At 45.8% G+C, this 12,124-nt stretch overlaps 1 protein-coding gene across 1 annotated transcript in view; it reads left to right on the top strand.

Moving 5' to 3' along the window:
* The window catches only part of LOC306797128 (kalirin-like), a gene marked incomplete at its 5' end in the record, with an annotated part of 38,521 nt that overhangs the window by 10,828 nt on the left and 15,569 nt on the right, over positions 1–12,124 (top strand). The window contains 26 exons of the mRNA XM_079296322.1: positions 37–129; positions 291–413; positions 514–630; positions 712–786; positions 1,071–1,193; positions 1,287–1,339; positions 1,748–1,895; positions 1,978–2,159; positions 2,249–2,346; positions 3,648–3,811; positions 4,924–5,043; positions 5,504–5,583; positions 6,004–6,142; positions 6,223–6,357; positions 6,517–6,664; positions 6,789–6,904; positions 7,087–7,209; positions 7,292–7,474; positions 7,701–7,825; positions 7,915–7,981; positions 8,090–8,199; positions 8,387–8,456; positions 8,569–8,658; positions 10,565–10,657; positions 11,373–11,484; positions 11,689–11,879. Of these exons, the coding sequence (XP_079152448.1) occupies positions 37–129; positions 291–413; positions 514–630; positions 712–786; positions 1,071–1,193; positions 1,287–1,339; positions 1,748–1,895; positions 1,978–2,159; positions 2,249–2,346; positions 3,648–3,811; positions 4,924–5,043; positions 5,504–5,583; positions 6,004–6,142; positions 6,223–6,357; positions 6,517–6,664; positions 6,789–6,904; positions 7,087–7,209; positions 7,292–7,474; positions 7,701–7,825; positions 7,915–7,981; positions 8,090–8,199; positions 8,387–8,456; positions 8,569–8,658; positions 10,565–10,657; positions 11,373–11,484; positions 11,689–11,879 (3,078 nt within the window). The remainder of the gene's footprint in view (positions 1–36; positions 130–290; positions 414–513; positions 631–711; positions 787–1,070; positions 1,194–1,286; positions 1,340–1,747; positions 1,896–1,977; positions 2,160–2,248; positions 2,347–3,647; positions 3,812–4,923; positions 5,044–5,503; positions 5,584–6,003; positions 6,143–6,222; positions 6,358–6,516; positions 6,665–6,788; positions 6,905–7,086; positions 7,210–7,291; positions 7,475–7,700; positions 7,826–7,914; positions 7,982–8,089; positions 8,200–8,386; positions 8,457–8,568; positions 8,659–10,564; positions 10,658–11,372; positions 11,485–11,688; positions 11,880–12,124) is intronic.

Here is a 12,124-nt window from a genome sequence, read left to right as displayed (position 1 = left end):
CAGGTGGAGTGACGTGAAGTTTTTTATTTTTTGCAGGGTCACCATGAGGTGGAGGGGGCGTGGCAGCATCGTAAGCTCCGCCTCCACCAGCGCCTGCAGTTGTGTGTGTTTCAACAGGATGTCAGACAGGTACAATCCAGATCCAGTCAGGATCCAAACCCAGATTTACTTTTCAGAATCTGTCCCGCAAAATCACCTGTCATCCCCCCTCCCACCTGTCTGTCTCTCTCTCCACCTGTCTGTCTCTCTCTCCACCTGTCTGTCTCTCTCTCCACCTGTCTGTCTCCTAGGTGTTGGACTGGGTTGAGCAGCACGGTGAGGTTTTCCTGAACAAACACAGCGGCGTGGGGAAGTCTCTGCACCGAGCGAGAGCGCTGCAGAAACGCCACGACGACTTCCAGCAGGTCGCACAGGTAAACATCACTTCGACCTGGATTAACTAAACCACACTTAGCCCCCACATGGTCATACAAATAAAATGAATAAATCAATATCTGTGTGTGTGTGTGTCAGAACACTTACACTAATGCAGAGAAGCTTCTGGAAGCAGCCGATCAGCTGGCTCAGTCTGGAGAGTGTGAGGAGGAGGAGATCTACCAGGCAGCCAGAGACCTGGAGCTCCGCATGCAGGTGAAAGAAAAAAGCAAAGGCTTTTATTGTGAAAGGCAGCTGCAGGAAGTGTTTGCATAATGTGTGTGTCTGTGTGTGCAGGCGTTCATCCAGAGAGTTGAACAGAGGAAGCTGCTGCTGGACCTCGCTGTGTCTTTCTACACACACACCAAGGAGGTAATTCACTCAAGTATATATATATAAAAACATGTATATATCTTTCTTTCCTTGTCTCCTCCCACCTCCTCCTCCTGCCCACTACCTCCTTTCCTCATTTCACCATCCTACTTCCTTTCCTCCTCAACAATCTGGAATTATAAAGTAGAATTTGTCAAAAAGAAGTTCAGGATCTGTTTCGATATCTGACAGTATCTCCTCTTCTTCCTCCTCCCCCTCCTCCTCCTCCTCTCCCCCCCTCTCTCCCCTCCTCCTCCCCCTCCTCCTCCTCTCCTCCTCCCCAGCTCTCGGTGTGGATGGAGGGCCTCCAGAAGCAGCTGTCGTCTGATCTCTGTGTTTGTCCCGACACCGTTGAGTCTCTTCAGGCTCTGATGAGTCAGCAGCAGCAGCAGCAGGCCAACACACAGGTGAGGGTCACCTGACCTCTGACCCATGTCGTAACAACCTAACACCGACCTCTGACTCCTCACACTAACCCCTAATCTAACCCTGACCTACAGGAAGCAGCGATGAGTGTCATCCGGGAAGGAGAAGACCTCATCCTGCAACTCAGGTACACACAGAGTGTGTGGGTGCGTTTGATTCACCCGTCGGGGCAGCTCAGAGTGGAGCTGGTCTAACTACTGTAGGTGTGTTTGTTTTAGGCCTCTAGGGGGCTCTGTGGCCCACGTGATGAGTGTATTCAGTGGGGGTGCTTTTATTTTGTCGTTTGAGTGTGTGGGTATGTTTGTTTTCTACTTCATGTACAGTGTGTTGGTGCTTATATTTTGTAGTGTGTGTGTGGGTGTGTTTTCTTGTAGTTTGGGAGCGCTTGTTTTCTAGTTTGTGTGAAGTGTATGGGTGCGTTTGTTTTCCACTTCATAAAGCCTGCGTGGGTGCGTTTGTTTTCTAGTTCACAAAGTCTATGTGATTGGGTTTATTCTCTGGTTGTCTTTCACCATTTGAGGTGTGTTTGTTTCAGGCCTCAGGGCAGCTCGGTGGCACAGGTGGAGACAGTGCTTCAGCAGCTGGAGGAGTCTCACGTTCAGCTGGAGGAACTTTTCCACCAGAGGAAGATCCGACTGGACGTCTACCTGCAGCTCCGCATCCTGCAGCAGTGCACTCTGGAGGTAACACCGGTTGTTAATAATCAATATGTTGTCACCTCCCACCACCGGGTCTAGGTCGCCCACCTTTAGTGTGTGTTACTAGGTAACAGGGGAAATGGACGCCTGGAAGCAAGACCTCCAGAAACAGACCCAGGACTTCTCCGCGGAGAAGCTAGCGTCGTCACGGCTAGCCGACGCCAACCAGGACAAGCTAACGTTGGGCCAGTCGCGGCTGGTGGAGGCTAGCCCGGAGGTGCTAACGCTAGCGCAGCAGCGCATCCACAGGTAGATGAGCCAGCGTGACGACGTCCTCCTGACTCGCCAAAATAAAAGCATGTCAGGCATTGATCTGCATCTGATTTATTGATCTGCAGGCACATGGAACGGAGGCTGGCTATGAACAACATGATCTATGAGGTCATCCAGCAAGGCCACGATCTCCAGCAGTACATCACCGAGGTTCAGGCCTCAGGTAAGACCCCCCCCCCTGTTAGTGCAGCAGCACATCCACGGACACATCCGCCATGTTTTTGAATGAAAGAACTTAACGGCAGCTAATATGGATGGACAAAAGAAAGGGATCCAGTATTGAGCCTTGGGGTACACCACAAGACACGATCAAGAAAGGATCTGGTCCTTGAGGGGCTTCCAGAAGTGGTTCCAGAGGTTCTTGAGTGGTTTCTAGTGCTCCTGAAAGGGGTTCTAATGATGCCTGATACAGCTGTGGTTCTTCAGGATGTGAGTCCTTTAAGGGGTTCCAGAGGTTCTTGAGGAATAGTCACTTGGAGGGATTCAATGGTTCTGACAGGCTTTCAATAGACCTTTGTAGACTCTTGACAGTGCTCCAGTGGTCAATGAGGGAGTCATAGAAGTCCCTAGGAGGGCCCAAATGGTCCTTGGCGGGAATTCTATCAGTCACTGACAGGGTTCCAGCGATCTAGTCATCTTTTTATGGGTTCCAGGGGTCGTTAAGTGGTTTCTAGTGCTCCCTCTGAGAATTATTGAGGGTGTTCTAGAGGTCCTTTAGGGAGTTCCACTGGTCCTTGAGGAAGCTTCAGGGGTCCGAAAGTTATTTGCTCCCTGGAGGTGTTCAGAGGTTCTTGAGGGGGTTCTGTATGTCCCGTATGGGGGGATTCCCGCAAAGGAAAACATTGAGGGATTTTCAGGAGACTTTTCGTGGGTTCCAGAGGTTCTTGGGTGGTTTTAGTGCTCCTTAACGGGGCAATATTGTTGTTAGAGGTCTCCAGTGGTCCTTGAGGAGGTCCCAGAGACCCTTGATCGTCTTCCACTGGTAACTAGGTCATGTTTCGTGAGTAGCTATTTTTGTGGACTCTGGGGGTCTTTGGGGGGTTTCTTGTGCCTCCTTTGAAAGGTGTTTTTAGGGTGTCCATACGCTCGTGGTCCTTGAGGCGGTTCTAGAGTCGGAGGGATTCTTTAAAGGGGGTCATGTGGTCCTTGAGGTGCTTCAGAGGGTTCTTCTTGAGGGGGTTCTAGGTCTTTGAAGGACTCAAACATCAGTTCACAATCACATCCAGGTTCAGTAACACACTGAAGGGGGAGAGGGGGGAAAAGGGGGGATGGGGTTGCCATGGAAACTGCTCTCTGAAGCACACAGCTGGTCCCCATGGAAACCAGGGTATTGGATTTGCACACACACACACACACACATCCATGCATGCAAACACACGTACACAGTTTTATTACTGTACTTGTGAGGACCTTACCAGCCAAAATGTCCTCACTCTGAAGCTCATGCATGTGTGTGTGTGTCAGGTATCGAGCTGGCGGAGGCGGAGGGGAGTCTCTCCGCTCAGGTGGAGGAGCTGCAGCGCCTCCTGCAGGACAAACAGAAGGAGCTGCAGCAGATTGCGGATCACACACACACACACCTGGAGCAGAACCTGCAGCTGAGACACCTGCAGAGCCAGGTGAAGCAGGTAACACACACACACACACACAGAGCCAGGTGAAGCAGGTAACACACACACACACACACACACAGAGCCAGGTGAAGCAGGTAACACGCACACACACACACGCACACACAGAGCCAGGTGAAGCAGGTAACACGCACACACACACACGCACACACAGAGCCAGGTGAAGCAGGTAACACGCACACACACACACGCACACACAGAGCCAGGTGAAGCAGGTAACACACACACACACACACAGAGCCAGGTGAAGCAGGTAACACACACACACACACACACACACACACAGAGCTAGGTGAAGCAGGTAACACACACACACACACACACACAGAGCCAGGTGAAGCAGGTAACACACACACACACACACACACACACACACACAGAGCCAGGTGAAGCAGGTAACACACACACACACACACACACAGAGCCAGGTGAAGCAGGTAACACACACACACACAGAGCTAGGTGAAGCAGGTAACACGCACACACACACACACACACACAGAGCTAGGTGAAGCAGGTAACACGCACACACACACACACACACACAGAGCCAGGTGAAGCAGGTAACACACACACACACACACACACACAGAGCCAGGTGAAGCAGGTAACACACACACACACACACACACACACACACACACACACAGAGCCAGGTGAAGCAGGTAACACACACACACACAGAGCCAGGTGAAGCAGGTAACACACACACACACACACACACACACACACAGAGCCAGGTGAAGCAGGTAACACACACACACACACACACACACACAGAGCCAGGTGAAGCAGGTAACACACACACACACACACACACACACACACACAGAGCCAGGTGAAGCAGGTAACACGCACACACACACACACACACACACACACACACACACACACACACAGAGCCAGGTGAAGCAGGTAACACGCACACACACACACACACACACACAGAGCTAGGTGAAGCAGGTAACACGCACACACACACACACACACACACACACACACACACAGAGCTAGGTGAAGCAGGTAACACACACACACACAGAGCCAGGTGAAGCAGGTAACACACACACACACCTGCAGATCGACCTCCACCTGTGTGTGTGTCTCAGGTGCTGGGCTGGATCTCAGAGGGGGAGGTGATGCTGTCGTCTTGCATGTTGAACTCCAGCTGTCTGTCTGAAGCTGAGCAGCTGCAGAGGGAACACGAGCGCCTCCAGCAGGCCATCGAGGTAACTGCACACAAACGCCGACATTCTTCAAACAGTCGCCAAAGCTGCACCCTTTAACTCAGCCAGAAGCTGTAGAAACCCTCATTATCGCCAGCTTTTCATCTTTCCGACAGTTCTCGAACACATCATGTGTGACGAACGCTTCCATCAGAAAAAGCAGCGAAAACAAAGCTTTAAAATGTTGATATTTTATCGACAACATTATCTCATTACAAATGTCTCCTCTAATAAAGCGTTCACTTTAACCAGAGTGTGTAAAAACATTAAGCTGTGAGCTCCTCAGAGAAACTATGAAGTCATGATTGATTCATCTGAGACCAACAGTCATGTGACAACAAGGAGGAGACACTGACTGAAAGCATGGCTGCATGTCAACAGAAATATGAGCTTTCATTATGTATGATATTGTCTTTTTGGGAACAAAACACTGTAATAGGTAAAGAGTGGATTGTCTCTGCAGGCTCTGCTCCACGCTGACTCCCTGCAGAGGACCCACCAGGTGGCTCTGGCTCTGCAGCAGAGAGCCGAGCTGCTGGTCAGGTGAGTCACGGTTTACATCATGCATTAGCATTAGCATCACAAGCTGGATTTATATCCACATACATGGAGAGTATTTACTATATCATCTGTGTTTTTAGATTGAGTCGTGTTCCTGCAGTTTAAAATGAGATTACGCCGCACAATAAAACTGATTTTTGTCGTTTAGTCTGACGTCGCTGACACCATATTTTGTAAGTTGAGCTGTTGTTGGTATTTTTGTGAATTTTAACGAGCTGGATATAAATATTTACTTTTAATTTACTGGACAAATCCAGTGTTTTAGCGACAGAAAGTCAGGTTTTAACGTAGTAGAGTCATTTTCTCATAGACGTCTACACAACCAGTGGAGTTTTAAGCTAGCGGTTTCCCCCTTGCTTCCAGTCGTTATGCTAAGCTACGCTAACCCCCCCCCCCCCTCAGGTCAGGTCACTATGACCCAGATGCAGTGAGGTCTTGTGCCCAGACGGTGGCGCTGCACTGGCAGACTCTGATGCTGAGGATCGAGGACCGACTCAAACTGGTCAACGCCTCCGCAGCCTTCTACAGGACGTCCCAGCAGGTATCACTCGTCTATCTACCCGTCTGTCTGTCTGTGGCATACCTGTCTGTCTGTACTACCCGTCTGTCTGCCCCCTCCAGGTGTGCGGGGTGCTGGAGAGTCTGGAGCAGGAGTACCGCCGGGAGGAGGACTGGTGTGCAGGAGGAGAGAGGCAGCCGGAGCTCCTCCTGCCGCTCGTCAGCAAACACATGGAGCAGAAGGAGGCGTTCCTGAAGGTGACAGGGGGGGGGCTAGCAACAGTAACTAAGGGGGCGGGACTTTAAAATCGTCTTTAATTGCTTTAAATGTTGTCAAATAATAAAGTGTTTAGTATTCTTGTGAGGTGTTTTAAAAGTGACGAACTAAAAGTTGAATAATCGTGTTTGATCTTTAAGGCCTGCACTCTGGCGAGAAGGAACGCTGAAGTCTTCCTCAAGTACATCCACCGTAACAGCGTCACCATGGCAAACATCTCGGGCCACAGCGTGTCGGGGGTCACCGAGGTCACGGGTCACTCCAGGGTCCCGGAGCAGCAGGTCAAAGGTGAAACTAGAGAAGTCCAGAGGACCCAGTGAAGAGCCCTGAGGGATGCCACGATTTGGTTATAAACAGTAAAAGGTTTGTTTAATACTGATCCAGATGTGGGTGTGTGTATGTGTGTGTGCAGGTATCCTCAGTGAGCTCCTCCAGAGGGAGAACCGAGTCCTCCACTTCTGGACTCTGAAGAAGCGTAGACTGGATCAGTGCCAGCAGTACCTGATGTTCCAGAGCCATGCCCACCAGGTACACGGCTGACGTTAAATTACTTAGTTAGTTTATTTAGTTTGGAGTATTTGTAAGTCTTCAATTTAACATTTGTTTTGCTAAAGTAACAGTTTTATCAGTGAAATGTACTTAAAGGATGAAAAGTAAAAGTACTTGTTGGGCAGAGTGTTGTATTGTAACCTGTGTTTTCTCGGTTGCAGGCTCTGGATTGGCTGCAGCAGTCAGGTGACCACTACCTGGTAACGCACACGACGCCGGGGTCAACCGTGGTCGAGACGCAAGAACTGCTGAATCAACACCGAGAGTTCTGTGTATCCGCCAAGGTGACAACACATGTACAAATACACGCATATATACATATTTATACATAGATATGTATACTCACCTGTCCTCTCTGCCTCTCAGCACACGCAGGAAAAGGTTCACCTCCTCATCCAATTGGCTGAGAGCATGCTGGCTAAAGGACACGCCCACCGGGTCGAGCTCCGCCGCTGCGTGTCCGCGGTGGACAAACGGTACCGAGACTTCACCGTCCGGATGACTCAGTACCGCCACCTGCTGGAGGCGGCACTGGGAGGCTGCTCACAGGTACTAGTACACGGATTAAGTAGTATTTAGGAGGTTACGGTATTTTGTGTGTCGGCTCTATTGAGTACAGCAAAAGTACCAGAAGTTTTTTTGTATTTAGAGGCTAGTAAGTACAGCAGTAGTGCCTGTAGTATTTTGTGTGTAAAGCGCATTAAGTACAGCAGCAGTAGTAGTAGTAGTATTTAGTGTGTAGAACTGTGTTATTAAACTACGGTGTCCCTGTCAGGACAATAAGGACTTGGAGTTGGAGCTGATCCCAAACAGTCTGTCGGACTCAGACCCCGAGGTGAACCTGTCCGACCCAAGTCACCAGGTCAGCGACGAGAAGAGGCGCTCTGCCCGCAAGAAAGAGTGAGTACTACTAGTACTAGTATACTACAAACGTATTAAAGTGTTACCACTGTACATGCTGCGATGACGTGTGGTTTTGTGTATCTCAGGTACATCATGGCTGAGCTGCTTCAAACTGAGAGAGTCTACGTCAGAGATCTGCAGGAGTGTATTGAGGTACACACTTATAGTACTGCAGTACATCACAGTACCACAGCTAGTAGCATACAAGTACTGAAGTACAACATAGTACTTTCCTCATCGTACAATTTTTTCCTCGTGCAGACGTACCTGTGGGAGATGACGAGCGGCTCAGAGGACGTCCCACCTGGTCTCAGCAACAAGGATGACATCGTGTTCGGAAACATCCAGGACATCTACGAGTTCCACAACAGGTACTACTGCAAAATATACCACCAAATATACTGCATGAGTACACAAACAGGACATTACATGATATTTACTACACCACTGCAATCTACTGTAGTACTGCTGAAAGTTCTCCAGTACTACACAACCATTTTTTGCTCAATGTACTACAGTACCACTGCAGTATATGTATTTGTACTCTGTGTTTTGTAGTATTTTCCTGAAGGAGCTGGAAAACTACGAACAGCTTCCCGAGGATGTCGGACACTGTTTTGTTACCTGGGTAACCACTTTGTTGTATTTTAAAAAACAAATAAACAACAGATTAAAATACTATCAATAGTACGAGTATTCAGTAAATAGTACGAGTATTCAGTAAATGTTGTGTGTTCCAGGCGGATAAGTTCCACATGTACGTGATGTACTGCAGAAACAAACCAGACTCCAGTTTACTCATCCAGCAGCAAGGAGCCGGATTCTTTGAGGTCTGTTTACAACTTGTGTTCACCATCGAAACAACAATAACAACAACGTGTGTTTACCATGGAAACAACAATAATAACAACGTGTGTTTACCATCGAAACAACAACAATAACAACAACGTGTGTTTACCATCGAAACAACAATAATAACAACAACGTGTGTTTACCATGGAAACAACAATAATAACAACGTGTGTTTACCATCGAAACAACAACAACTTGCGTTTACCATCGAAACAACAACAACTTGCGTTTACCATCGAAACAACAACAATAACAACAACGTGTGTTTACCATCGAAACAACAATAATAACAACAACGTGTGTTTACCATCGAAACAACAACAATAACAACAACGTGTGTTTACCATCGAAACAACAACAATAACAACAACGTGTGTTTACCATCGAAACAACAATAATAACAACAACGTGTGTTTACCATCGAAACAACAATAATAACAACAACGTGCGTTTACTATCGAAACAACAACAACAACTTGTGTTTACCATCAAAACAACAACAACGTGTGTTTACCATCGAAACAACAACAACGTGTGTTTACCATTGAAACAACAATAATAACAACAACGTGTGTTTACCATGGAAACAACAAGAATAACAACAACGTGTGTTTACCATCGAAACAACAATAATAACAACAATGGGTGTTTACCATCGAAACAACAATAATAACAACGTGTGTTTACCATCGAAACAACAACAATAACAACAACGTGTGTTTACCATCGAAACAACAACAACGTGTGTTTACCATCGAAACAACAATAATAACAACAACGTGTGTTTACCATCGAAACAACAACAACAACTTGTGTTTACCATCGAAACAACAACAACTTGTGTTTACCATCGAAACAACAACAACAACGTGTGTTTACCATCGAAACAACAATAATAACAACAACTTGCGTTTACCATCGAAACAACAACAACTTGCGTTTACCATCGAAACAACAATAATAACAACGTGTGTTTAGCATCAAAACAACAACAACAACTTGCGTTTACCATCGAAACAACAACAACAACAACTTGCATTTACCATCGAAACAACAACTTGCGTTTACCATCGAAACAACAACAACAACTTGCGTTTACCATCGAAACAACAACAACTTGCGTTTACCATCGAAACAACAACAACTTGCGTTTACCATCGAAACAACAACAACTTGTGTTTACCATCGAAACAACAATAACAACAATGTGTGTTTACCATCAAAACAACAACAATAACAACAACAACTTGTGTTTACCATCGAAACAACAACAACAACTTGTGTTTACCATTGAAACAACAATAACAACAATGTGTGTTTACCATCAAAACAACAACAATAACAACAACAACTTGTGTTTACCATCGAAACGTGTGTTTACCATCGAAACAACAATAATAACAACTTGCGTTTACCATCGAAACAACAATGACAACTTCTGTCTATCATCTTCTATCAACAATAACAATACAGAGAGTAATATATAGGATATATTACTGAATATATATAATACATAATATACTGTTTTCTTGTAGAAGATTTCCTTACAAATATGTAACTTTCATATCTTAAATAGCAATTTGGTACAAACAGGAACAAATCTTCAGTTGGTACATTTAACTTCTAGTTCAAATGAAATACATTGCAATATTTACTGTGTTAGTACACAGACAAGTCATTTACGAGTTCCACAACAACTACTGTAAACTATACTATAGTAGTACACATCTAGAACAACTACAAGGTCCATGACCGGTACTGCAAACTACAGTATACTGCAATATTTGCTGCATTAGCACACAAACGGGACATCTACCGGAGCTTTTGATCTGAAGGGCTGAGAGACAGTTGGTTGAACCCGTTTTGTGTTGGTTTTGTTTGCAGGAGGTCCAGAGGAGACACGGTCTGACCAACTCCATCTCCTCAGCTCTCATCAAACCGGTTCAGAGGATCACCAAATACCAGCTGCTGCTCAAGGTAACGCGACTCCAACGAAGGATAAAAGAGTGTTTGAGTATCAACGCTCAGATCAGCTTCCACCATTTCAGGTGTTTCATCTTTACTATTATTATGTATTTCACACAAAGACATTGTGCAGATCACTTCATTTTTGTTCTGTATTAATCATTGTTTTGTGAAAAATCAAAATTTTCAGAAAAGATGAGATGAGTTGGGAATACTCAGAGTAATCAGCTTGTAATTATTTACTCAGAATATCTGCAGAAATAGCAATAAATCAGATGAAAAGGAAACAATGACATGAAACCAGTGAACTGTGTTTATATGTAAACATAAATATAAACTCTCATCAATATGTAACTACAATATTTCCTCCAAATGGCTCTTTTTAATGATATAAGTATGTGTTAATGTATTTATTAATTATTTTATTTCACTTTTTCTTTTCACTGATGGATTAAAAATGTTTTTTTATTATGCTTTTGCCTTTGCAATGTTGATAATACTGATAAAAAGCATAGAAATACTTAGTGGTATATAATAGCATTTAATGTGTTTTATACAGAAATACAATCCATGGAAGAACGCTGCCACTGTATTAACAATTAATTAACAATAATTCATATTTGAATCAAATGTAGAAATGATCCCACATGCTGTCTTTGTGAATAGAAAGAGTGTTATGAATATGATGAAGTCCAGTGGTGTTGAGTCGTTTGTTGTGTGTTTACAGGAGTTGTTGGCGTGCTGCGAGGAGGGAAAAGGAGAGATCAAAGAAGGCCTGGACGTGATGCTGAGCGTGCCGAAGAGAGCCAACGATGCTATGCATGTTAGCATGCTGGAAGGTAACGCTTTTATTGTGAAGGAGCTGGGGGGAGGGGGCTTTTAATGTGAAGGAGCTGGAAGTCTATGAAGCTTTTGTTGTGTTGTTTCATTGCTATGGACATTTGTACTTCTTAAACACACTTCAGGGACTTCTTAGAGCTTGAAAAACATAAATCCTACCTCTTGATATTTGCGATGATCTCACCTGCTGTGACGTCCCTCAGGTCTGGAGGAGGGTCTGGAGGTGCAGGGTGAGCTCCTCCTCCAGGACTCCTTCCTGGTGTGGGAGCCCAAGTCTCTGATCAGGAAGGGGCGGGACCGGCACCTCTTTCTGTTCGAGCTGTCACTCATCTTCAGCAAGGAGATCAAGGACTCGTCCGGACGAACCAAATATCTGTACAAGAGCAGACTGAGGGTAAAACATACGAACACGTTCAGCAAGTGTCTACATGTTCGAGTCTATCGTTAACATTCATGGCTTCATGAGGACATTTATGAGGATATCAAGAGAATGAGGCAGTGTTCTCACTACTTGAACGAAATAGTGTGATCATGGTTTATGGGGACACACTTGCTTTGTGTCCACTGAAGCTGGTGTGTGGAGACAATCAGGTTGAACCAACATACAGATTTGACAATCTTTACCTGTCTCACTCTCCC

This window comes from Melanostigma gelatinosum (assembly GCF_949748355.1).
Source record: "Melanostigma gelatinosum genome assembly, chromosome: 24".
NCBI lineage: Eukaryota > Metazoa > Chordata > Actinopteri > Perciformes > Zoarcidae > Melanostigma > Melanostigma gelatinosum.
Note: the sequence above shows the minus strand (reverse complement) of the source record. Positions and strands in the feature narration are given on the sequence as shown.